The 25945-nt window shown below is 35.5% G+C and overlaps 1 protein-coding gene across 1 annotated transcript; it reads left to right on the top strand.

Moving 5' to 3' along the window:
• Positions 1-11: 11 nt before the first annotated feature.
• On the top strand, positions 12-25092 carry AASDHPPT (aminoadipate-semialdehyde dehydrogenase-phosphopantetheinyl transferase). Its single transcript, XM_082410041.1, has 6 exons — positions 12-277; positions 2267-2492; positions 13486-13607; positions 14228-14389; positions 21141-21212; positions 23059-25092. Exons 1-6 carry the CDS (start codon positions 95-97, stop codon positions 23221-23223), a joined length of 930 nt encoding a protein of 309 aa, XP_082266167.1. The 5' UTR covers positions 12-94; the 3' UTR covers positions 23224-25092.
• Positions 25093-25945: the final 853 nt, after the last annotated feature.

Below are 25945 nucleotides of genomic sequence, written 5' to 3'. Positions count from 1 at the left end.
TCCGCCCCCTCCGCACGGGCGCCGGGAGGAAGTGGGTGGGGCACCGTTAGCGTCCGCGCCATCAAGCCCGAGGTGGCGGTGAGGTTTTCAGTGTATGGTTTTCCCCGCTAAGCGTTTCTGCTTGGTGCCAGCAATGGAGGGCGTGCGCTGGGCCTTTTCCTGTGGCGCTTGGCTGCCGAGCCGAGCCGAATGGCTGCTCGCGGTGCGATCGATCCAGCCCGAGGAGAAGGAGCGCATTGGCCAGTTCGTCTTTGCACGCGACGCTAAGGCAGCTTTGGTACTACAGGTCTTTCATATTGAGGGCCGAGGAAGCAGATGTTGGGGATGGTGGGCAGGGCTGTAGAGACTCCCCCCTCCCACGTTAGCGTCGGCGCCAGCTTGTGGCCGCCCCAGGGCGAGAGTGGTAGGTGCTGCTGACTCTCCGGTGTGTGCGCGCGGCCTGGTCTCCACCGTCTTTGTAGTCTCCTCGGAGGCCTCGTCCGCTGTAAAAATTAGCCCCTCCCCCGTTGTAATTGAAAATAGAGATCGTGCTAAACCCTAAAATAGGTGTTGAGAAGGCCTACAAAGTAGTTTTTTTCCCCACAATGGTTTTTTTCTTATTTTTAAGTTATCAAAATTTATTTTTCCTTGCTTGGGCCCATAGCACATTCTTAGCCTGTTAAGTATCCCACCATTCTCCATTCTCCATTCTCCTGCACGTGATAGGCCCTAAGAAATATTGACAGTATGACTTACTTTAGCCTTGCACGCCGTGGAACTGGAAGAGTCCAGCCTCCTTTTACCAGTGAAACTGAAGTCAAGGAAGGATGCAGTCCTAGGCATACCTTTCTGACTAAATAGCTTGGGAAACAGTACTTTAGATATAATTGTTTATTTTACTTACGTATTTTTAGCAACAAATGGAAACGGGTTTCAAAACGACTTCTGTGTATATAGCGCAGTTTGAAACAGCTGCTAACTACCATCAAAGACTGTTACCTTGAAAATGTTCCTCTATCAAAGCACTTTTTCGTTTGAAATGTGGGCTGATTGATTTTTGAAGGCATATTGGTGAATATTTTAATACTTTCTGTAATTTGTAAGAAATTGTGAAATTCAAAGTCTTGCCGTATTTAAGTCATTGTTTAGAACTGAAGGGGAAAAAACTTGAAAGGTTTTGCAAAGTATTATCTGCCTTGTTATATCCTTAGGTATTTTTGTGTGATTTTAGTCATTTCTTTCTTTTTTTTTAATATATATATATTTTTTTAATTTATTTATTTAATTTATTTATTTTTGGCCGCGTTGGGTCTTCGTTGCTGCACGCGGGCTTTCTCTAGTTGCGGCGAGGGGGTCTACTCTTCGTTGCTGTGTGCGGGCTTCTCATTGCAGTGGCTTCTGTTGTTGCAGAGCATGGGCTCTAGTTGCGCGGGCTTCAGTAGTTGTGGCACGTGGGTTCAGTAGTAGTGGCTCGTGGGCTCTAGAGCGCCGGCTCAGTATTTGTGGCACACAGGCTTAGTTGCTCCACGGCATGTGGGATCTTCCCGAACCAGGGCTCGAACCTATGTCCCCTGCGTTGGCAGGTGGATTCTCAGCCACTGTGCTACCAGGGAAGCCCCATTTCTTTCTTAATAATTAATGGAGGGAGAGAGTGGATGGGGTATATGTGAAAAAAGATAGGTCATGCATTGCTAATTGTCGAGCCCAGTGATAAGTATATATGATCTAGAAATACATGCACATATGCACAAAGATGTAAGTATAACAGGGTTGCTCACTGGGGAATTTTTTTATAATAGTAAAACTAGAGCCAGCCTAAAATATCCAACAACAGGGGAATAGTCAAGTTGTGGTACCTTGATAGTATGAAATGCACAGGCCAGATGGTTATATACAAACATGAAATAATCCCCAACACTTAGAAATTTAAAAGATTATACATGGTAGAATAGTACATATAGTAGGATTTCATATAAATAGATGGATAGATAGTAAAAGCAAATGAACATATTTTGGGTACTTAGAGAAAAGACTGAAGGGATGAATACTTGATAACATTGGTTACTTGTTAAGGGGAAGGAGGGAATTGCTAAAGAGGGACTTTAACTTGTCTGTCTTCATAAGCATTTCTTAAATCTTAAAGCAGGGTATTTAATACTTACGTACTTTTAAAAACTTTAAGAAATGAATATTTTAGAAACCACAAAAATAGACTTTGTATGTTATAGGCAGTGTTACCTAAATCTTTAGTATAGACATCAATACTTACCAAATGTTTTATTAACAGGCTGGTCGTCTGATGATAAGGAAATTAGTTGCAGAGAAATTGAATATACCTTGGAATAATATTCGTTTGCAAAGAACTGCAAAAGGAAAACCAGTTCTTGCGAAAGACTCATTGAATCCTTACCCCAATTTCAACTTTAACATCTCTCATCAAGGAGACTATGCTGTACTTGCTGCGGAATCTGAGCTACAAGTTGGAATTGATATAATGAAGACTAGTTTTCCAGGTAATGTTGCATTTTTGTAGTACAAGAGTTATTAAGTGTCTTGTCTTAGTTCTTACCTGTTGAATAATATCAGACAAGGAGATGTAGATATTTAAGTTTAGGAAAAATGTGCTCAGTACTCAAGGGTAGTATATCTGAGAGAGCAGGGTATTGTCGACTGAAAAAAATGCACAACCCAAAACTTGAGAATTATTCTGCAGACTTTCTGAGGACTCAAGTCCGGGAAGCAGCCTCTCAAATAGCTCTGAGAGACTGCTTCAAAGAGATAAGGGAGGAACCAGGATATATAGGAGTTTTTTGCAACAAAGCCCGGTAGTCAGAACATAAAAAGATTACTGTTAATTAAAGAAAACCAGACATTTCATTAATGAATTTAGCACTTTTCTGTGTATGGGAAGATGCAAGAGTTTGGGCTTACTGAAATTATTCCTTTGATATGCACCTTAATTGTCTAGGGCCAGTGTCCTGCTTTTCTCCATCCTGAATCCCCTCAGGGAACACTGTTGGGGGTGGCTGTTGGCTTGAGGGCCCCAACATCCTTTGTTTACTATATATTTTCTTGAATGTTAACAGACTTCTACATAAAAGATAGATTCTCCATTACTGGGGATTCATATAATACTTTGCGTAGAGGCAAAGTGAAAACAAAGGTTTTCTTTTTGAATTATACCTCAGCTTGTTAAGTAAAACTAAATTTGAAACTATTCTCAAAGACTGTAAATTTTCTAAAGAACAGTTTTTCCATAGCTCAGTTTTTTTTTATTTAAGTAATAAATGTTCAGTCAAATTGAGCTCAACAGAGAGTCAATTTTGAGTATCATTCTATTAAAAAAATAGTAATTATATGTATTGTAAGAACTTGGTTTCATTTAAGTCTTTCCCAAAATTAACCAATTAGTTGTTGGTTTGTTTAAAAAATAATAATCTCAGTGGTAAAGTATATTGTAGTCCTTAAGTAGAGATAACATGTATTTGTACTGTATCTAAATATAGCTCTTTGTAGCACATTTATATAAATGAAAATGAAGAGCAAGCAATTATTAAAATATTTTAAGTTGTTTATATTTTGCCTTAGAAATTTGTAATTGGTGGCTGTAGGAACTGCTAACATTTATTGTGGGGTTGATTATACCTAGGTAATTTTACTAGAACACAGGTTCTCTCAACTACTCTATAATTTTCATCATCACTAACATTAGTGTGCACTTACTGTGTGCCAAGGGATTTTCCTAAGTGCCTTACGTATATTATGGGGTGGGTGGGACACAGCATACTATCATTTTTATTAAAAGATAAGTAACAGGATAAGAAGAAAGCTGTTAAAATAAGAGAACCAACATTTTCCTAATTTCATAGTGCAGTTTCCTAATCTCCACACTGTGTCTACCACAGGATCTTTGCTTATGTTTCCCTTGGACTAGAATATTTGTAATAACTTTATCCCCCACCCCCATTTCTGCATAGGTAACTTATTTACTGGTTAGCTTTCACTTTAGTCTTACTTTAGGGAAGCGTTTGTGGACCTTCAATCTAAGCCAGGTTCTTTTGTTCTAGGCTCTCATAAAGTATATTTCTTTCATTCCAATTATATATTTCATTTTATAATTATTTTTCAGGATGTTGATTGTCTTCCCAGTGGTCCTTATAAGCTGTATGAGAGCAGGAACTGTTAGCTAGTAGCTATATCTACTAGCACGTCTGGCACCCTACCTAGTTCAAAATAATGTGCAATAAATATTTGTCAAATGAATGAATAAGCACTCTGTGCTGCAGTAGTTAGGCCTCAGAGTATTGCTGTGAATCTCCTCTCTCATCTTTATTGTCAGTGTCTTTACTCTGAATTTTCCCACCAGCAGCTTTTTCTCTGACCTGATCATAAATCTATTAAAACTCTATTCTTAACTTTGTTCAGAAGGAGGCTATGCTAATGATAACAGGGGTTCTTGACCCTGGATAAGCATCAAGTCATTTTTTTTTTAACCTCCTGAAATTGTTTGCTACATTTTGTATGCACAGGTACATTTTTCTCAAAGAGAGGGTCTGGTTTTTGGCAGGGTCATAGAAGGCTTATTGTGAACCACTGTTACAGAGGATTCAGAGTGGGCATGCAAATGAGCCCATAAACTTCATAGCTTTCTGTGGTCCTTATGTGACCTTTCCCTAAAAATCAGAAATTATTGGAGAGACCATTACTCCTTAGAATGCAGTCAGCACAATTACACAGTAATGGTTGGCTCATCAGGTTGATATCTGCTTGGAAATTATGCCTGTGAGACACAGATTTAATTACAATTGGCTTAATGGGCAATGTTGGCTTATGGTCAATACCAGATAAACAAGTAATTACTAATTGAAACTTAATAAATGATAGGAAGGTAATTGAGCAAAAAATGAAGGTTCTGTTAATTATATTTTATTAGACTTTTTTTATCCACCATCTTTTTTCATTGCTCTTGTTTGACTAATCACAGTATCCAGGCCTTTTCCTATTTGGCTGTTTCATTGCCAAAAAGCTATTGATATATCCAGTAATGCATTGCGGAAGAGCTATTTTCCAGTTGTCATTAGTATTGTTACTGTGTCACTAGTGTCTGAAAGATTAATGGACACAGCATCATTTCTCAGGAAAGTAGACACTGGTTTACTTCACTGGCGATTCATTTGAAATGCTCTGCTTATCAGAGTAAGTGAGGAAATTGAGCAGGGGAAGTTTCCAAGAGTTGCTAAATGATGGAGGGTAAAACAGTATAGGAGCAAGGGAAGTATTGTACTTTGTTCCGGGCGTTGTTATTAGATTATCAACTCTCAACATGGAGTTAGACTTTGGGGGGCATCGTGAGTATGTTGTAAGACTCAGTTCCGTTACTCCCATTTTGTCTGCAGGTAAACATCATGTAGGAACTTGTGGAGTCTTTCCTTATCCCATTAGACATTTCTGCTAGGTGCAGATCATTTCCCGCCATCTCCCAGTTCTCCCATTGCTGCTATGGCAAGTCAGGAGAGACTATATTAATGGATGTAAGAAGTTTTGGGTTTCTCCCTTCTAGCCAGATGCCCACAATTAAGGACCCTGTTGTAACCACCACATTATTCTCTGCTTAATGGAGAGAGGAAACTTATACAAAAATAACTGGTGCATACTTGGCACTCAGTAAATAATTATTTAATGGATATCCAGAGAAGAGGGATTATAAGATATTGGGGGCCCTAGTATAGATAAATTGCCAGTGCAATACAATCCCAACCCTGGGGTCAGGGGTGGGGTGAGGTGTTTTGTAGATCATCTTTATAATTTGCTGTACCCAATTGAGAAATATTGGTTGTTTTTCCTTCATTTTCTAATTTTTATCTACCACTAAAGGCTTTTGCAGTTAGAAGTATAAAAGTAAGGATTGTATACAGTATAAAAGTATGAATTGTTCAGTTTTGTTCCCATGTTTACAAGGCAAGATAAGACATACAGTATAAAAATTATTAAAATTTGGGAAAAGACCGAAAATATTTTTCCCCACGGGTTTATACTTTCAAGTTCACATTTTTGTTATAAACTTTGCTGGATATTAATTGGCAGGACAAAATGACTCAATATTTTGAGATTTAATACTAATTTAATAGCTTTGAAATGACTGTATCTTAGAACTGCTCCTCTTGAACAGTTGTTATGTAAATTAAGTACAGTAAGTATGAAGTAAGTGGTGATATTATATGATAGCTATGGTAGAGCCTATTTGTTGTCTCTTTCCACCATACTATTTATAGCACTATTTTAATAGCTTCCTATTTGTGTCCCCCTCTTCACTTCTGTTCTCTCTCAGTACATTTTCGGTACAGAGTTAGAGTGGTCTTTAAAAATTTCCTTAAGGCAATTTTCTTAAAACTTTTAGGTTGGTTCATAATAAAATTCAGTCCCTTTAACATGACTGTATCGTCTTATTCTCATTTATCTCTCCACTTGCATTTTTAGCCGCTCTCTGCTCACTATTTTCTGTCCATACTCATCTTTTATTACCTTGAATGTAGCAAACTTTTTCCTGTTCAGGTCATTTCAGAAAAGCTGATCCCTCTGCCTGTTCTTCTCTTTCGAGAGTACCTTAGACCGGAAGGATGAGAAGTAGCCAGTACCAGTACCTCCTCAGAAAGGACTTTCCTGACCACCTGATCTTGTTTTCCTTCATGGCCTTTCTCATTTGTAATTATAACTTAGTTATTTGATTATTATCTGTTCTCCTTCATTAAATAAGTTCAGGAGCTATGCTTGTTTTGTTTTTGCCACAGTATACCTAGTACTTAGCAGGGTGTCTAGCACATAGCAGGTGCTCAGTAAATATTTACTGAATGTACAAATGATAGGAGTTCTCAATTTCACATAAAATATTCCTAAAATTTGTTGAAAACTTAAAAAGTGCAACTACAGTGAAAAATGATATTCATATCCGATTCTGGTTGGAATATAAACTGTTCTCATCAGTGAGTTGTGATTAAAAATAGTTCTTCCTTCAAGTCTTCTTCCTCACCCTGCATTTATCTCCCTAGCTTCTTCTCTCCTCCATTTGCATCCATCAGATTCGGTTTCCAACTTTGTTGCTGCTACAGTCTGTAGTGTCCAACTTAAAATTTTTCAACTTTATGATGGTTTAAAAGCAATTCAGTAGAAGCAATACTTTGAATTTTGAATTTTGACATTTTCCTGTGCTAGCCATATGCCATTCCATACTCATAATGCTGGGCAGCAGCAGTGAGCCATAGCTCCCAGTCAGCCACACAAGCACGAGGGTAAAACAACTAGTACAACCATTCTGTTTTTCACTTTCAGTACAGTATTCAGTACATTTCATGAGGTATTCAACACGTTATTATAAAACAGTCTTTGTGTTAGATTATTTTGCCCACCTGTAGGCTAATATAAGTGTTCTGAGCATGTTTAAGGTAAGCTAGCCTAAGCTGTGATGTTCTGTAGGTTAGGGGTATTAAATGCATTTTTGACCTAAACTATTTTCAACTTAACAATGCATTTATCGGGACGTAACCTTATCATAAGTCAAGGAAGATCTATATTCCACTATTGTTTGTGATCTACATTCTAAGCTGATCTACATTCTTTTTGGATCTGCATTTTGCAGGATGTGCAAAATGTTGTTTTTTGTTTTTTGTTTTTTTTTTAACTTGGAGATTTACAGCCAGCAAGCAGCTTAAGTAAGTCACACTTCTCTTTGTGCTCTGAACTTACTGGAAAACCAGGTCTTTACTGGCCGGTAGTTTTCCCCTTTTCCAAGTTACAGGATGGGTCTTTTCCACTGTGCGGAGGATTTGAGTGGGATCACAACATAGAACTAGTATTTATTGAGCAAATTCTGTGTGTTAAATGCCTTCTATGCATTATCTTATTTCACCCTCTTAAGCCTAAGTGGTAAGTTATTGTTATTTTATAGAGTAGGTTAAGACATTTGCCCAAGGCAACTAAGCTGAAAAGTAGAATATCATGGATTTGAACCCATACCTCAAAGCCTATATTTTTAGACACTGCATTCTATAATATATGACCTCTCAATACTAGATTTTATTGATATCTGTTTAAGGATTTGCAAGTACAAAATCTGAAAAATTCCATGGAACAGGGTTAATAAATGAATTTAAAGTTTTTATGAAGGAACTGATGTCTAAGAAGAGTATACAAAGTTTAGTGAGTGGGAACTTGCCTTACCATTTTTTAAACTTATATTAGGCATTGTAAACAAAAGAGCGTGGTGTTAGCAAAAGAATAGACAGCTAGGAAGGTTAAGAGTTAGTGCCCAGTATTTCTACATAATATTTCAATTCAGCGGTTAAAGATTAGTTTATTTATTAAATGGTGCATTACTCTAATTACTAGGGTAGCTTGTTGGCTACTTGAATTTGCTCTTCTGTGAACTGCTTATTAATCTTTTCTAATCCATGTATAAAAGCTCTTTATGTATTATGGATATTGACACTTCATTGACCAAATCTGTTACAACTATTTTCCCACTCTATTATTTATCTTTTGAATTTGGTTGTATTTTTTGCCGTATGAATTTTGTCTTTTATTTAATTAATATATCTAACTTTTCCTTGATAAATTCTGAACTCTGTCTCATTTAAAAAAAAATAATTAAATTGGTAAAAGATTTACTCCAACCGTAGGTTATAGAGTCTCCTAGATTTTGTTCTAAAATTGCATTTTTTTTTTTAACATTTAAATCTTTAATTACCCTAGAACTTGTGTGTATATGTTTTACATACTGATGGCTCAACAGTTATACCACCACCAGCATTGGCTAGATTGGGAATAAACATGTAAAGTGCCTGGAATTATTAAGTACTTAATAAGTAAATGTTAGCTCTAAGTTTGTTGTGATAGTTGTTACTGTTATATGTATAGAATGGTGTTTCTGAAATGGTGGTCAGGATATTAAAATCAGCCAGGATGCCTGTTAAAAATGCAGGTTCCTTGAAAAAATGCAGGTTCCTTGAAACCCTCCCAGACCTCTTCAACTAGAATTTCTTAGATACAACTAGAGCCAACAAAAAGAAAGATTGTAACCCATCAACTTTTTTTTCATGAGTAAAATCATCTGAAAGCCATTAGATCCTTGTTACCCAGTGTACAACAGAATTAATTAGAATTAAATTTTAATAACAATTACTAGAACACAATAGAATTGTATATTTGGCCAGATTTCTGAAAGAAGGATGCCTTTTAAACTTAGAAAGATAAGAAGAACCCGCAAAGTTAGCATATGTGATTGATTTCATATTAAATCTCTTCTCTCTCACAAACTGGGGCAAATAAGACAGACAGAGGTTAATATTGTTAATAATTAAAATACTTGTAAGTATTGATAGAAAAGCCACTTAAGACTAACCTAATGGGCACAGTGGTTAAAAATCCACCTGCCAATGCAGGGGACATGGGTTCAAGCCCTGGTCCGGGAAGATCCCACATGCCACAGAGCAACTAAGCCCATGCGCCACAACTACTGAGCCTGTGCTCTAGAGCCCACATGCCACAGCTACTGAAGCCTGTGTGCCTAGAGCCCGTGCTCCACAACAAGAGAAGCCACTGCAATGAGAAGCCTGCACACGTCAACTAGAGAAAGCCAGCACGTAGCAACGAAGACCCAACACAGCCAAAAATTAATTAATTAATTAATTTTAAAAAAATACATTAAAAAAAAAAGACTTATCTAATGAATGGACAAAGACTTGATAAAACATTTCACAAAAGAGGATATATATATATAAAACAACTACCACAATAGCCTTAGAGCTAACATTTATTAGGTACTTAATAGCTCCAGGCCCTTTGTATGTTTATTTCTTAAACTACCCAGCTCTTTTTCCCTGTTTTATACCTTAAGAAACAGCCATAGTGAAGTTAAATAAATAATAGTAAAGAACTGTTAGAGCCAGGATTTGAACATTTGACTCCAGGGGCATAACACTAAAGCTAAGAGTATATGAGTGTGTCTGTATAAATGAATTAAATTGTGTGCATGTATGTATTAGTTTCCTAGGGCTCCTAACAAAGTACCAAAAACTTGGTGTCTTAAAAAAACAGAAATTTATTCTCTGACAGTTCTGAAGGCCAGAAGTCAAAGTGTTGACAGGGCCATGTTACCTCTGCAGATTCCAGGGAAGAATTCTTCTTTGCTTCTTCCTAGTTTCCTGGCAATCTTTGGCATTCCTTGGGTTGTAGCTATATCACTTTACTTTCTACCTTCATTGTTATGTTGCCTTTTTCCCTGTATTCTCACTTCGTGTCTAAATGTTTCTCCTTATAAGGACACCAGTCATTGGATATAGGACCCACCTTAATCCATCCTAATTTGATTGCACCTGCAAAGACTCTATTTCCAAATAAGGTCACATTTTTAGTTTCTATGTGGGCATGAGTTTTGGAAGACATGGACCCTCACAGTTCAAACCCGCCTTGTTCAAGGCTCAACTGTATAAATTATTTTGTTGTAGGTTACTATTGTAGGTTACTACTCTGTTTAATAAACTTTCTAGTTGCTCTGCGACCTTGGTTAGTTGATCATTGCAGAACACTTAGTTAATATCTAGTGCTGCTTTCCCTAAAGATTAAGCTATAAGATGAGGGATCTGGCTTTTCTAAACCTGGTTAGTGGTTCTATATAAGTTTTTCAGTTATTTTATCTTTTTTTTTATCTTTTTTTTATCTTTTTTTTACTTAAGTTCTTATATGTCTATTAAATCGAAGATTGTAATAGACATGAATATGTGTTGGTATTATTAGGAGGCTTTGCCAACTTATGTGTCTAATAATTGTGCTGTCTCAGCTAGTTTGAGGGGCAAACATACTATTCTGGTATTTCCTAGTGATTTTTTTTTAATTCCAATTTCCTAGGTAAACTAAGTCCTTAACAGAGTACTCATTCACTGTGTATTTTCATCATAATGCCACAATGTGGCGCTGTTGTCATTGGCTGAATATTTACAAAGTCATCTTTTTCTGTTGCTGTCAATCTCTTATTTTGTGGGATATGATGCTCTCAAAAGTATATGAAAACACACTCATATCGGATATTATTTTAGCTGTACATGATCAGTTATGATTGCTTTCCAGTGGTTGTGCTAGATTGCTTTTTATATTAAATGAGTTTTTCTTTTATTAGCGTGAATATTTAAATTTTTTCCTCGATTGCCCCATCATATTTAGGTAAAAATCAGGGGGTTTCTTGAAGGTTATGGAATTATAATTTGAAGAAACCAACAAACATAATGACACTATAGATGACAACAGGCATGTCTTTTTAAATTTTAGGCTTTTTGGATAGTATTCTGTTAAAACTACAATTCCACTCAAAATATATAATGCTGTCTTCCAAATCCAAGGTAGCTGTTCTTCTCATTGTTATTATTTACACTATTTGTACCCGAATCTATTCAAGAGGAAACAGTTTACAATTTATGTAGGTATAGTGCTCCCAGTGTTTAAAATCTCCAGATTTACTTTTGTAACTTTTGCAGGCTTGCTTTCTTTACTTTCTTTAGTGTTTTATCTGTCAAGCCAGTATGTACTAGTGATGCTTGCATTTTAATAAGACAGTCTTTATTTAAGGGGCTTGAGGAATAAGCACCAGACTATCAAAGGGGGTTCCTAGACCCAAAAGGGTAAGAATCTCCTGCCCTGGGACTCCTAAGGTCCCAGTTTAATATTTCAGTGCTGTTGCATGAAATGACTTTACAGCTTTGCAGGGCTGCTTTTAGGAAATAATAGCCTTTTAACATTAATATGAACAGATACAAACAATAAACATTAGTTGATTAATAAAAATGGATTGTAAAGTTATCTTTCTTAAGAATAATAGAGGGCTAAGGAGTAGACAGATTAATTAAATGAGTCTGTTGAACTTGAAAACAAACGAGGATCTTTGCCTTGAAGTGAAGAACCACATATCACTGGAAGGTCATTAGAAGTATTTCCTAGGTAAACAAGAGGAGACTGTTTTGACTGTTTTGAAGTAGGGATGGTGGGGGAATTGTAGACAATTTTGTGGGAGAGCTCGTTTTTAATATTTTCTACCCTTGAGGTAACTATGGGAAAGGTACTTGGTTACTGTAGGAGAAACTGTAAACTCTCTATGAACATAAGGACCCATGTCTGTTTTGGTTACCGTCATATTCCTGGCATCTAGCACTTGGGTATTTTTAGAGTGAATGATATAGTCGTCGTTCTAAGTGTTGAATTCTCATGGGGTTAGTTAGTGGTTAAATGCCAGTAAAGCATTAAGTAGGGGGATTTGACATATTTCTTCTTTGCAGACATGCTATGGTTGCAGCCAGTTGGGGATGTCAGATTTTGGAGTTGAGTATTTTAGAAATGGGAGTTGCGGAGTAGACAAGCTATGTTAACAGAATCTGCAGAGGGACTACTTTCAAGAGGCTTGCTGGAAGTAATGTAATCATGAACTAAGGATACAGGGCAATAGAGCATTTAGGAATAATTTACCACATAATAGTTAACGTACATTTATTCATATACTAAACATTTGTGATTCACCTACCTTGTTGCCAGACTTTCTGATTGACCAATTAGGCTGTAATTGTGTGAGGCTAAGAACCACGACTGATTTGTTTTTAACCATTAGTTCAATTCATATTGGTATAGTATTTGTACACATTCTACATACCTGTAGAATAAGTAAATGAATGATGATAGAAGGTTTCTGCTTAGTAGTAAAGATAGACAAACACATAATTATAATATTTTGAAAAAATATAATATGAAAGGCATACCATATATTTTAATTTGTGTCTTAGCTCTTAGTTCTGGGAGTCAGATCCTTTGAGTTCTATTTATTTTTAGGATGCTATGTAAAATTTTATTGTCTATGGAACAGTGGAGCTAAGGATATACTTGAGATTTTTTTTAAAATGAGCCAATAGAACAGAAATTAAAATCTGTTTTTATTTGGAAAAGTCATATTAGAAAGCATGTTTAAAAAGAGTTATTGTGAAGGAAGTAAGTGTATATTAACTTTCCAGTCATGTTAATAACTTAGGATAAAAGAACACTCCTTAGCTTTCTACCAATTCCCCCAAAATTATAGTAAAGAAATTGTTCCCTGATTTTCCTGTGAAATAGCAAAGCAAAATTTTAAACCCCAGCATACTATTGCTCTATTTTAAGAGTACTTGTTTTGGATTTCTGATATTCTATCATATATAGGAAATTTCCTCTAGTTATTTAAGATTTATAATAGGTTGGCTGCTAAATTTTATCAAATTTTTGGTGAGCATCTATTTATATAACCATATGTTTTTTCTCCTTAATTATTTAAGAATTCACAGAATTTCACTGTTCTCTTAAGCTACCCTTCTCAACTTATTTTGATTTGCTGATATTTTGTTTAGGCTTATTGTGACTGTATTCAAAAGTAAAGTTGGACTATAGTTTTCTTTTATGCGCTGTCTAATAGTTCTGGTAATTCTCTGTTTCCTCAATTGACAGGTCGTGGTTCAATTCCAGAATTTTTTCATATTATGAAAAGAAAGTTTACCAACAAAGAATGGGAAACAATCAGAAGCTTTAAGGATGAATGGACTCAGCTGGATATGTTTTATAGGAATTGGGTATAATTTCTTTCTAGTTTTGAGAGTAAGCCCCTGTGTTGATTCCATTATCTTTGCTAAAAACAGGAGCAAAAGTCCTGTGGTAAACCTGTAGTTCATACAGTGTTTGAAGTAAATAAGTCATTACTTGGGAACTTCATGATTTTTATGTACACATTATTATATTATATTTAAGGAAATTTAACATATATTTAATGCTCAACTAGAAGATACTCTTAAAGCTAAAAACAAGACAGTTTATTTATCATTATTTATAAATATTTCTGTCTTAAAGGATCTCATACACGAGACCTTATTTAACAAACACTTATATAATATTATGTGCCAGAAAACATTATTGTAAGCCCTTCATAAGTTAGTTAATTATCATAACAACCCCACTAAGAAGGTACTACTATTATTACATGTTATACATGAGGGAATGGAGGCAAAGGGAGCTTAAATGATTTGTCTTAAGTTCTCACAACTGGTTTGTTTCCATGCTACTATAAGGGTAAAATAAATAGCTTATAGCTGTAAAGTAGTAAAGAATTAAAAATCCATATGTTTTGGGGACAGTAGATTTTATGAACAATTTTGTCTACTAAAGCTCTAAGAGAAAATGTCTGTCTGTATCTTAGGCACTGAAAGAAAGCTTCATAAAAGCAATAGGTGTTGGATTAGGATTTGAATTGCAGCGGCTTGAATTTGATATATCCCCATTAAACCTGGATATAGGCCAAGTTTATAAAGAAACACGTTTGTTTCTGGATGGGGAAGAAGAAAAAGAATGGGCATTTGAGGTAAGAAATGTATCAGAATTGCTACAACTATAAGAATTTTCTTATTTTGTGCATGTGAGTATATGCTTAACTTGGGGAGGCTAGTCATTGAAACTAGACGCATTTGGAATCCAGTCTGTGTGCTCTGAAGGTAAAGTCAGGGATACTATGAGCGCAATAACATTTAAGCTGATACTTGAAAGATAAGTCATATTGCATTAAGTAAAAGAGAAGGGAAAAGAGGCCCTGGAATAAAACAGCTTTGTGTGTATGAACAACTAAAGGATGCCATTTTGTCAGTGTACTGTGTTGAGGGGATTTGAGAGAGATGCTATGTTAGGCTGATGAGATCATGTAGGGCATTATGGGTTGGTTAATATTTTGGTCTCTTTCTTTATTTGGTTTCTGTCACTAGCAATTCTTGGTTGCTAGTGAGAAAAACCTAACACAAATTCATTTTAGCCAAAAAGACATTATTGTAGGTTACTAGAGTGATTTATATAACCAGGTTTCAGAATTGGCTAGAATTAGGGACTGGAAAACTCAGAACTCTTTTTATCTTTTACTTTTGACTTCCTGGCTTTAGTTTTCTCCCACCCACATTTCTCATTCTATACACCAGCTTTCTTAACTTTATCTGGTCTGTGTGGCAGGAAACATGACTGCCTACCACTCTTATGTGTAACAATTTGTACTTTAAAAACCCTCAGAGATTCACTAATTTTCTCAAGGGAATTTAGCAAGGTTTAAATAGAGAGTGGTAAGATCAGAATTGTATTTTAAGACCAAGTTCTGTCTATGATGGTATATGGAGGTTAAGGAAGTGAGGTGATAAAGATGTTATGATCAATTCTGTGACTTATACGACCATCTGTTGAGATACTGAATACTAGAGAACAAGTGGGATTTAAGTTTGAGATACCATAAAAACATCTAAGTGAAGGTGTCAAGCAGGCGAATAGAATGAAAGGCTGAGCTAAAGGAAAAAAATCATAATCATTAACACATGGATGGTAGTTGAAGCCATGGGATTTACAGTTGCAGCAGTGAGATTACCTAAGGTAGAATTGAGAAAGACTTAGAACAGAGTCCTGAGAATACTTTTTAAAGGTGGAGTGGGGAGGAGAATGAGAAAGAATGACCAGAATGGTAAGAAGTAAAATAAGAAAGTAATGTTAGGGGGATCCAAGGGCAGAAAGTATCTTGAGAAAGAGAGTTGTATCAAAACTGCTAACATACCATGTAAGGTATTCTGTGAATTAAAAAGTAAATTATATTTAGGATACTGTATTTTTTAATACAATTTTAAAAAAAAATAATTCATACTGAAAGGGGCAAATGTCAGCCATTTCATTCATGGGGAATCCTTTATGGTGCCAGATGGAGCAGGCCTAGTAGCAGGGTGAGGAGGGAAGAGTCAGTGATGGGGCCAGCTGTGCTTAAACTTTTTGGGTGACAAAGATGTCTGAGTTCCTGTGGACCAAATAGATGCTGTGGAAAATGGACCTGAAGAGTCTTGAAAGGACCCGACCCAAGAGGAATTCCAAAAAGAGGCAGTGGGCATTCTACTGTGTATTAATTGCTGAGGGTAAGAATTACAAGAAGTCAGCTGTTAAATGCACTGCTAGTTCCAGGCAGTGGTACAGGACAGAGGAACTGGAAGTAGTTCTCTGAAAATTCCTCAGATGCTCACTAAGCTAGCATTTGGATACTTGATGTGACCCAGAGTTCTAAAAACTAGATTACAACAGCATTGATCATTACTTTGCCTGTTTCCTCTATCCCTTTTCTCTCTGCCACCTACCTTAAGGAAACCAGAGCAGAAAAGCAAGGTGAGGCCAAGGAGAAGAATGTGTTCTAAGAATTGAAATGGGATTTTTTTTTAAGCTGAAAGTGACTGAAGAGCTATGGGGTTTGTCTAAGGGCTTGTTCAGGAGATGGGAAGGGAGATCCAGCAGGGCATATTTGAAGACATCTATGGAAGAAAAATTAAATTCTTTACTGAATGTACCTGGGTGTTTTGCCCATTCAATGTACCAGTTAGAAAAATATAAAAATAATATATGTTAGATGCATATATTTAAGTGTGTATTATTTTTATACTATAAACAGGCCTGGAAGGGGAGAGTAAACTTAACAGAATGAATCTGGTGGTATGGATAGCCAGAAGCCAGGGTTTGAGGGGAGAATGATGAGCGTAGAGCCAGGGGAGGCATACCTAGAGTCAAGAAACAGATGGGAGGTTCCTGTCTGGGCATCTCCAGGTACCCCCACAAGATAAAGAACCAGTCTTTAGGTATGCAGCTGAGGAAGGGCTATGATTTCAGTGTACAACCGTGCCATGAATGATCTTCACTGTCCTTTCCTCCCTTTCGTTCAGTCTTTTCCTTTCTCACTCATACACACTAAATTCACCCACACTAGAAGAACTAGAGGTGGCAGCATAGTGAATGAGGGAGCATCTGCATTTAGGAAGAGAGGTGAAATCAATTCCTTTCCCTATTGGAGACTTCCAACCCTGAATTAGGTTTGAGCTAGGATAGTGGGAGGAAGAATTTCTTATGAAATGAGAATAAAATTTAATTTGGGTCAAACATTTTTCAGAGAAAATTCGATACTGAGAATGACCAGAAATGTCATTTATGAGATCTGATCAAGATTTCATCCAGGGAAAGAGAAAAATGAATTGTCAGAACTTGTTTAAAGGGAAATGGTGAAAGAGAATAAGTTGCCTTCTGTTCCTACTCTATAGAATCCAGCTCCTTTAGTAAACTGAAAACAAGGTAGGAAGAAGTTTCAACCCTTCCCTACTTTTCATGGGTAACTCCAAATAAACCTCTGCACAGGACAACTTTGTAGCCATCTTGCTCTTCTCTCCTTTCTGTACTGTGTAGACACAACTTCCTGAAAGAGAGTCATAGCCAAACATGATTAGCCCCATGGCTTGGTTTTTCCTCCATAAGTATTTGATGACTAAATTTAAGCACACAGGGTATTTTAGAAAGTACCTTTAAAGGTATTTTAGAAAGTACTGTTACCTGGGTTGGAGACGGGACAAATCCCTAGAAATAGTACATGTCAGAGACTAGTTTTCATTAATTAATGCATATAGCCAATGAATAACTGAACTACTTCAGACTCATAGATTCTCTTCCTAGTGTGAGAACTGATAAGCTAAGCGGAAAAAATAGTCCTGTTCCTGTAGGCAGCATTAAAAGAGTGCCTGCAGGATACCAGAAATAGGGTCTAGGCTGCACGTGTGGATATGGAAGGTATCTATTGGCACACAAATTAATGGTGCAGAAGGCTAAGGATACTATCCTCATTTAAGCAGAACTAAAGGACAGAGCCATCATAGGACATACGGTAAAATTCTGCATCCCAGGAGAAAAATGAGCGTTTATTTACTTGGAGACTCAAAAGAAGAATATGAAATGAAAATTATAAAGCAAATGAGGATTTAAAAAAAAATCTGCTTAGTGTTTTGAATAACATTCAAGACGAGAGTTTAGCTATGAAATAGAAGCTGAGAGCTTTAAGGAAAGAATAGGCTTGTCATTAAACGAGAGCTGTTAGTGGAAGATAGTCTGTGAAACCATCTAGAAGTGTATAGAAAAGAAGACAACAGACTGAACCCTAAAACTCTTATATTTAAGAAGTACATTTCATTGCCACCTTCTAAGTATAGACATTTTCCCAGGCATCTACTGTTTTCATGGATCCACTCTCACATTTAGCATTTTCAAGCACACTACCTTTCTGCGTATGACTACCAAACCTTTAACTCAGTTTTTTTCACTCTTCAGACTCCTATTTCTCACTGCTATGTATTTCTCCTTGAAAACTACACAGACACCACAAATTCTGCAGATAAGTCAAAATAATAATTGCCCTTCAAGTTATTTTCTTTTTCTAACTTTACTTTTTTTGATGGTACCACCATCCAGTCATCCAGGATTAAGAAAACCCAGACCCATTTTCAGTTCCCCTCCTCGTCCCCTTGTTATACCAATCCCTCTAATTAACAGTGATGTGCTGCCCTCTGAAAACTCTTAGTGTGGGCACTGTTTACATCCAACTTAGACTAATGCAGTAGCCTCCTAACTGGGTTCCTCTTGCATTATTTTGCTTCATCCTTCTTCATTTTTGGCCGTTGTTTCCCTATATACACTCCACATTGCACATTGCAGCCAGATCACAACCTGCTATCTGCTATGCTTTATCTCCAACCCTCTTGTATTTATATTTGTTTTAATTCTTCTGTGACTTCACCACCACCCACCCATCCACCCTGCCCCAATCTCCTCCTTGCCTTCTCCTTTAACAATTTAAATCCATTTCAGGTGCCTTTTCTTTATTTCATTTAAGACCAAGCTTTTTTTTTCTTTCTTACAACATACCACATTTTGCCTCATAATTTTTGTACTTGTCTACTTGCTTTACTTTCCCAGGGCTCCCTGAAGGCAGGGGCAGTATCTTACTTAGCATTGTATCTGTTACAGACCTAAAATGCTAGCGTGGACATAATCAAGAATCCATTATTTATTACAACAAATCCTCCAAAGGATTTTCCACTTAGCTGAGTATTGTATCTCACACCTGGAAATTAATACTCTAGAAGAAATATGAATTCTTATGCCAAGAGGAATCTCATGTTTTCATAGGCTCTCAATTTTCATAACCGGTTTCTGTTAGGAAAGTTAAATTTACCACCAAAAAGTTTCAAGTGATGAGATTAGTTGAAACAGAAATTCTTTGCTTTTGAAAGGAAGTGCTTTAAAAAGTAGAAATATTAACATTTATGACAGATTTCTTCAGTACTTTACCATTGGGAAAACATTGTAAAACTTGAATGATTTAAGTTATACCTTAAACTTTTATTTTACTTTGTTTATAAGGTGAAAATACATACTAAGAAAATGACATACAATTTGACTAAAGCAGGTTAATCTTTGTAATCTAATGCTAAACTATCTCCTGAAAAAGTAAAATATTCTTGCTCCCTTTGGGTTTGTTGGAGATTTTAAGGAAATTTTGGTATTCCCAATAATTTTATGGGTAAAAAACTATAAGCTTAGGAAATTTTTGAAAATTTATAAAGTCTTAAAATTAAGTCTTAAGTTCAGTAGCATTGAATGTACTGGCTTAACTAGCTAGCTAGCTTGCTGGTTTCATTTCTTTTTTCAACTAATATTTATTATAGATGTACTAGGCAGAAAGGATTTAGAGCAAAGGTGATCACCTCATAGAACTTTTATTCTAGTGAGACATCGAATATTAATGTTTGATAAACTGGAGTCATTGTAAAATAACTTCTCTAGTTTTGCTGTTTTCAAATTTCATATTTATGTGATGTTGATGAGGTCTGAGTAGATACGGTGAATATTTTGAAATCAGTCTCATTGAATTTTGGCTTATAATGAGGTAAGTAAAAAAGTTGAGCAGTTCAGTGGCATTTTAGTGGACAGGCTGGATGAAAACTAGTTATTGCCCACGGTTACCTCTTGATATTCCACCTTACAGACACTACAAAACTGCTGATCTAAGTTGTTTTCCAAAAATAATTATAGCCAAAACATCTCTGTATTTTACAGTGTTTATATTATTGATACATTCAGTGTAAAGAATGGGAGAACCATGTTCAAAAAGAATAGTTTTGTTTACAATAACAAACTTTGACCTATTAAACGTTTTCTCATACTTAGCTAGTTATTTTTTCTTCTCTTGGAGTGTTTTCCTAAATTTATCTCTTTTGAATTTCTTTTATTTATTTATTTATTTTTTGCTAATTTGGATATCTTAACGTATGAGGATATGAGGAAGAGGATGAAGGATGAAAAGTCCCTAAGTAATACTATTTCTGATTGTAGTTTCCTGTTTCGACTCATGTCTTATGGAAGACTGCCTTAGTAAAGTGGCTTTTTGGTGAAATTTTGTTTAGTTTTTAATAGTTGTTCATACTTTTCTCTGTTAACTGCCTCAATGTCTATTATATTTTAAAGCCCCCTCCCCCTTTGTCTCATACATAGGGGAAAATAGGAAATTACATATTTTTTAAGTCTTACCTATGAATTTCCACCATGATTTTCCATAGGCTGTAGTGTGTAGTTAACTAAATGCTTATAAACCAATGTTGCAGTCTAATTTTTTTAAATGTACACTTTAAGCATATACAAAACTAACATCACCAGTGAGGGCAGATGGCTATCTAGATGTGCCTCTAGATAGGATACTTTATCTATGTAGTATTCTTGTTAAGAATGTATAATATAAATGTAATCATTAAGAACCATCAGACTGAAAATAGCCAACATTTATTAATAAAAAGTGGGGGATGAGGCTTGTATTTTAAAATACTAACATCATAAAAGACAAAAGCTAGCAAGACAATGACAACTGAATGTAATACTTGACCCTAGACTGCCTCCTGTACTGGAGGGGGGGAAATGGTATAAAGGACATTACTGGATTAATTCACAAAAGTTGGAGTACAGAGAGTAGATTTAAGTATTATTTTAATGTTAAATTTACCGAAGTTATTAACTACTGTGGTTATGTGAGAGAATGTCCCTATTAGGAAATATATACTGAAATATTACAGAGTAAAGGGCCGAAATATATGTGACTGTTCCTTCAAGTCAGGGGGAGTGGAGATATATATGTATGTATGTGTGTATATGGTTGGGGGGAGTGAAATTTTTTAAATGTAAATAGAAATATATCTAAGTTTCTATATTTAGTATTCTCTATTTACTTATGTTTTATTTTTCAGGAAAGCAAAATAGATGAGCACCATTTTGTTGCAGTAGCTCTTAGGAAACCAAATGGATCTAGACATCAGAATGTAAGATTTTAAGATTTCTCTGAGTTTTTTCTAAAAAGCATGTATTAAAGTTGGATTTGTTATTTATTGATGGAAATAATCATTTGGTTTATATCAGGTTAGAGGTTTTGGCTTTTTTTTTTTTTTTAATTATAGACTTTAGAAGTGTTCATTATCTAATCCTTAAGATCATCTGGGATTTCACAGAAATGTTTTAAAAGTATGTTAGTTACCTGCTTCTTCACATTCAAATACACTTAAATATGACAAAGAAAAAATTTTGGTGGTACTGTCCTAGTATTCATATATTCAGTAGATATTCAAGATAATCACTGTCTTGGTCATCTTAACAGTGGTTTATTTCCTGGTGAATTGGGGCTGTCTTTGAATATTAAGGATACCAAGTTGAGGGATAGTGAGTAATGGAATTATCTGTCAAATTGAACTCCTTCCCCTTTTTATAATACTCTCCTAAATTATTTCCAAAGTATCAAAAATGTGAGAGATCTTGTGATATATTCTAGCATAACATCAATTCTTCCAATCAAAATCGATTTTTACTTTCTTCTGCTATTAATTGGTAAGTTGAGAAATTTTTTAAAAAAGAAACCTTAGGGTCTTGACTCAGCCTACATATAGTTGTGATTCTGTGGAAATATTTATTTAAGGAATACTGATAATGTCACAATAATTGAAACTATATGCTTATTATTATTTTTATGGCATCTGCGTGAGAGAATGTAGTGTGATCAATATGTATGCATCATTACTTTTAGAAAAAAAGCTCAGTCTACAGATCATGCCTTTGACAGATTAAAAAGACTAAAATTCTTCATAGATTATTTTCTTTTAAAAGGGATGACATGTTAAAATTGACCCCTGTAATCTGAAGATGTTCCAACCCAGGTTACCTGTCCTTGTGTGCTAAAGTCTCAGCATTACCCTTTCTGCAAATACCTTATGATTCCATAGAGCTTTATATTTTTTGTAATGTCTGCACATGGCAGTACTTTCTTTTTATTTCCCTGGAGACAGCCTATTTAGGCAGCAGTGGCATAGTGAGAAAAGGGTGAGGGTACTATTCAGAAGACCTGGCTGAGTTTCAGGCTCAGGTCTACCATTTAACCTGTGTTGTAAGCTTGTATAAATTGATTGATCTTACTGAGCCTCAATTTCCCCATCTATAGAGTTGGGGTAACAACCATATCAGCATAGTTATGAGAATTACATCATATAAAATAGATATTAACCTTGTAAAAGCACTGTAGAAGACCCAAGTACTATCTTTAGTAGAATGTATAGAATGTTAAAGACAGTCCACACTGGGCTGAGTTGTGAACAAAGGCTCTATCACAGAGTATAAGTTATAGTTTAAATTTAGTGTTGAATGAGTCATTTCCTAATGAAGTGTTGCATCTCTGTGTGGTTATGGGTATTTTATCAGACGCACCCTCTAGAGTATTTCTCAAAAGTTTGCCTGGTGGTCCCTCTCTATCACAATAACCCACCTGCTTGTTAAAGTTATATATTTTGGGATCCTTTTTGACTCATCTACTAAATCAGAATTGTTGGATGTGTGGCTCAGTAAATCTACATTTTAAACAAATACCACAGGTTATTGTTATCTACAAAAGTTTGAGAATCAAGTTATTTCATATTTTTCTTGATTTGTTATATTGGCAACACTAATATAAGGAGTAGAAGCAATTATCTAGAAATGCTACTGTGTTGTAATTTAATGTTATTGAAGTATAATTTAATATTGCTGAAATGTGATTACTGATTTCTTATTTTCCTAATTATAAAATTGACCATAAGATTATTATGCAGTATAACATTGAGGTAATCTAATTTTTTACCCTTTTAGGTTTCATTTCAAGATGATTCTAAACCAACCCAGAGGCAGTTTACTATTCTCACCTTTAATGATTTAATATCATCTGCTGTTCCTATGACCCCTGAAGATCCTTCATTTTGGGACTGTTTTTGCTTCACAGAAGAAATTTCAATACGAAATGGTACAAAGTCATGATATGATTTTCTAAGTAACAAAGGGAAATGAAAACTGTAATCTTCTGTATTCACTAAAAATAAATGCCTGAGAGTATCAAATTTTATTTCACAAAACAGTTTAAAAAAGAAGAAACAACTTTTCCTATTAAAAAGGCAGACTCCCAGTTCAGGATAGCTCACTAGAATACATGTTTACCTCTTCTTCCTCCCCAAAATCGCACTGGGTTTACTGAAGAAATAGAAACTGGTGGGAGAATCTTAAAGTGATATATGTTCATTTTAGAAAACAACAGAAAATGTGAATTCACAAGAAGGGAACATTCGAATTCCTATCTTTCAGAGATAACTATTTCAGAGGTAACTATCCCTAAAACCTGGAGTATCTTCCCAGTCCTTTTTCTTGGCAAATGATTCCATATTAACATAGTTACTCTTTTTTTAAATGGGAACATACTATTTTTAATTTTTTATTTCTCTGAACTGTACATCTACTGTTCATAAATATACTGCTGTAGCATAACTTTTAGTGACTCTAAAGTATTGTGTTGTACGGCTTCTATCAGGATGCTATTGACCAGAGGTAATAATGTTCAAATATAATCAGCTTAAGTAACCAAGGACATTTATTGTCTCACATAAACAGTTCAGAGGTGTCATTAAGGACACTTTTTTTGCCTCAGCCTCAGCTTATTGGTTTTGCCTTAGGCTTGTCTCCCTCGTGGTTGTAAGAGCTGCTGCTGTAACTTCCAGCTTCACATCTTCATAAAAATTTCATCTAAAAGGCAGGAAAGGCTGTTTTTCCTCTCACATCTCAGTTTTGTCAGTGAGGAAGATTTTTTCCTCTTAAGAGCCCCCAGAAAATTTCCCCAAAGTTTCTCTTGACTCAGATCAGCTCACTGAGAAAGTTGAACTCTGACACTTTGGGGTAAGGAAGAAGCTAAGGCAAAGTCTGGGGGAATGACATCTAGGGGAAGCCCACTGTCTGCCATAACGGAGGTGTGCCACAATTTACTCATTCTTTCTTCTGTGTTAGACATTTTGAATGTCTGCAGTTTTTACTATAAGCAGTGATTGTTGAATATCCTTGTAACCACATTTTGAGGTACGTGTTTAATTATGTCCTTAAGAAAGTAAATTTCTAGAAATGGAATGATTGGTTCAAAGGAATTAAATAAACATTTTTAGAGCCTCTGTAAGTATTGCCAAATCGTTCTCTAAAAAGGCTGTACAATTTATACTTCTAGTTATTGTTATATGTGTGACCACTCTCTCACCCCCCACCTACATACTCTCTGGTCATCTGTAGATAGGATCTTTTTTTAAAAAAATTAATCTATGCCAAAATAGGTGAAAAATGGTACCTTATTTTTTAAATTTGTGTTTCTTTCATTACAAATGAGGTTGGTATGTCAGTGTTATTCACTGTTTGTATTCTTTTTTTATAAACTGCCTGTTCATTATCTTAGCCTGTTTCTATTTTGGTAAGTAGGACTTAATTTAAAGTGGAAACATTATATATAAGATGCCAAGACCATCATATTGATGACAGAATCTATTCTGTGGTTGTAGTGCATGTCTTGGGGAGTTAAAAGTCTTATAATTGTTGAATGTCAAGAAGTGAAATAGTTTCATTGGTTAAAAGTTGTGTGTAAATTGTATAAAATTAGATACTTTGCTTAAGTAAAAAAAAAATTTGGAATGTTTTATAATTTTTTATTTCATTAAGCATGCCCAGATATTCCAAGCATAGTAAATAACATGTTTTAAAAAGATCAAATAGCATTTATAGTAGAGGAAGCATTGTTATCCCTAGCATGAGTGTAATGGTGATATGAAAAATTGTCATCTTTCTTGTCATTATAATAATAAAATAATTAACATTATTGAATTTTTATGAGCCAGGTACCGTGCTAGATTTCTGGGGGGGCGGGGGTGGGGGGTTCTGTTATTTCTTAAAGTTTCACATAGAATCAAATGGATTCACATAGTTTAGAATCAAATAGATCTATAAAAAATTCTTTTGCTAAATGAAAAATACCACTCCCTTGACCTTCCTCTCCTATTTCCTGTCCCCAGAGCAAGCTGTTTCACTGGTTTTATTTTGTTGTTATTTATTAGCATATCTTCAGGTAACATGCTTATATTGCTTTTACTTGTTTTCAGTTTGAGATATTTCTTTAATTCCTGATATAAAGCTTTGCTCTTCTGCTTCCCAACCATTGCACTTTCCCTTCCTGCTCCCCTTTTCCCAGCATATGTAATTCAGTGTTTACATTATTGACTGTGATTAAGAATGTTTACATCATTAAGATTATGTAACACTGTACAGCTAAGTGATGTGTTATTCTTACCCTGTACTGCATTTTTATTTCCTTGACTTAATAATTTATTTTGTTTACATGGGTTTCTATATACTTATTGCTAATTAAATCCAAAACTCTACGTTCAGACATACCAGTTGTTTTATCAGTTTCATCCATCTTGAAGAAATTGCTCCTGGAGCAATAATCTGTTTTGTCCAGTCTGGACTTTTTGCCTTCTGTGGCTGGGGCACAGCTGTCATCCTGCAATCTCTTTTCACCATCATCCTAGGAATTGCTTGTGTCTCCCCTATATTGGATTCCCTGATTTCCCATTTCCTATATCTCGTGTCTGTCTTAGATTTACTCCTTCATTTGTGTGGATCATATCCTCAAGTAGCTTCCTGAGAACAAAAGGGGCACAGGAGATACATTTTTTTG

The sequence above is a fragment of the Balaenoptera physalus genome (genome assembly GCF_965194825.1).
Source record: "Balaenoptera physalus genome assembly, chromosome: 10".
NCBI lineage: Eukaryota > Metazoa > Chordata > Mammalia > Artiodactyla > Balaenopteridae > Balaenoptera > Balaenoptera physalus.
The sequence above is the reverse complement of the archived record's forward strand: the minus strand, read 5'-3'. Positions and strand labels throughout refer to the sequence as shown.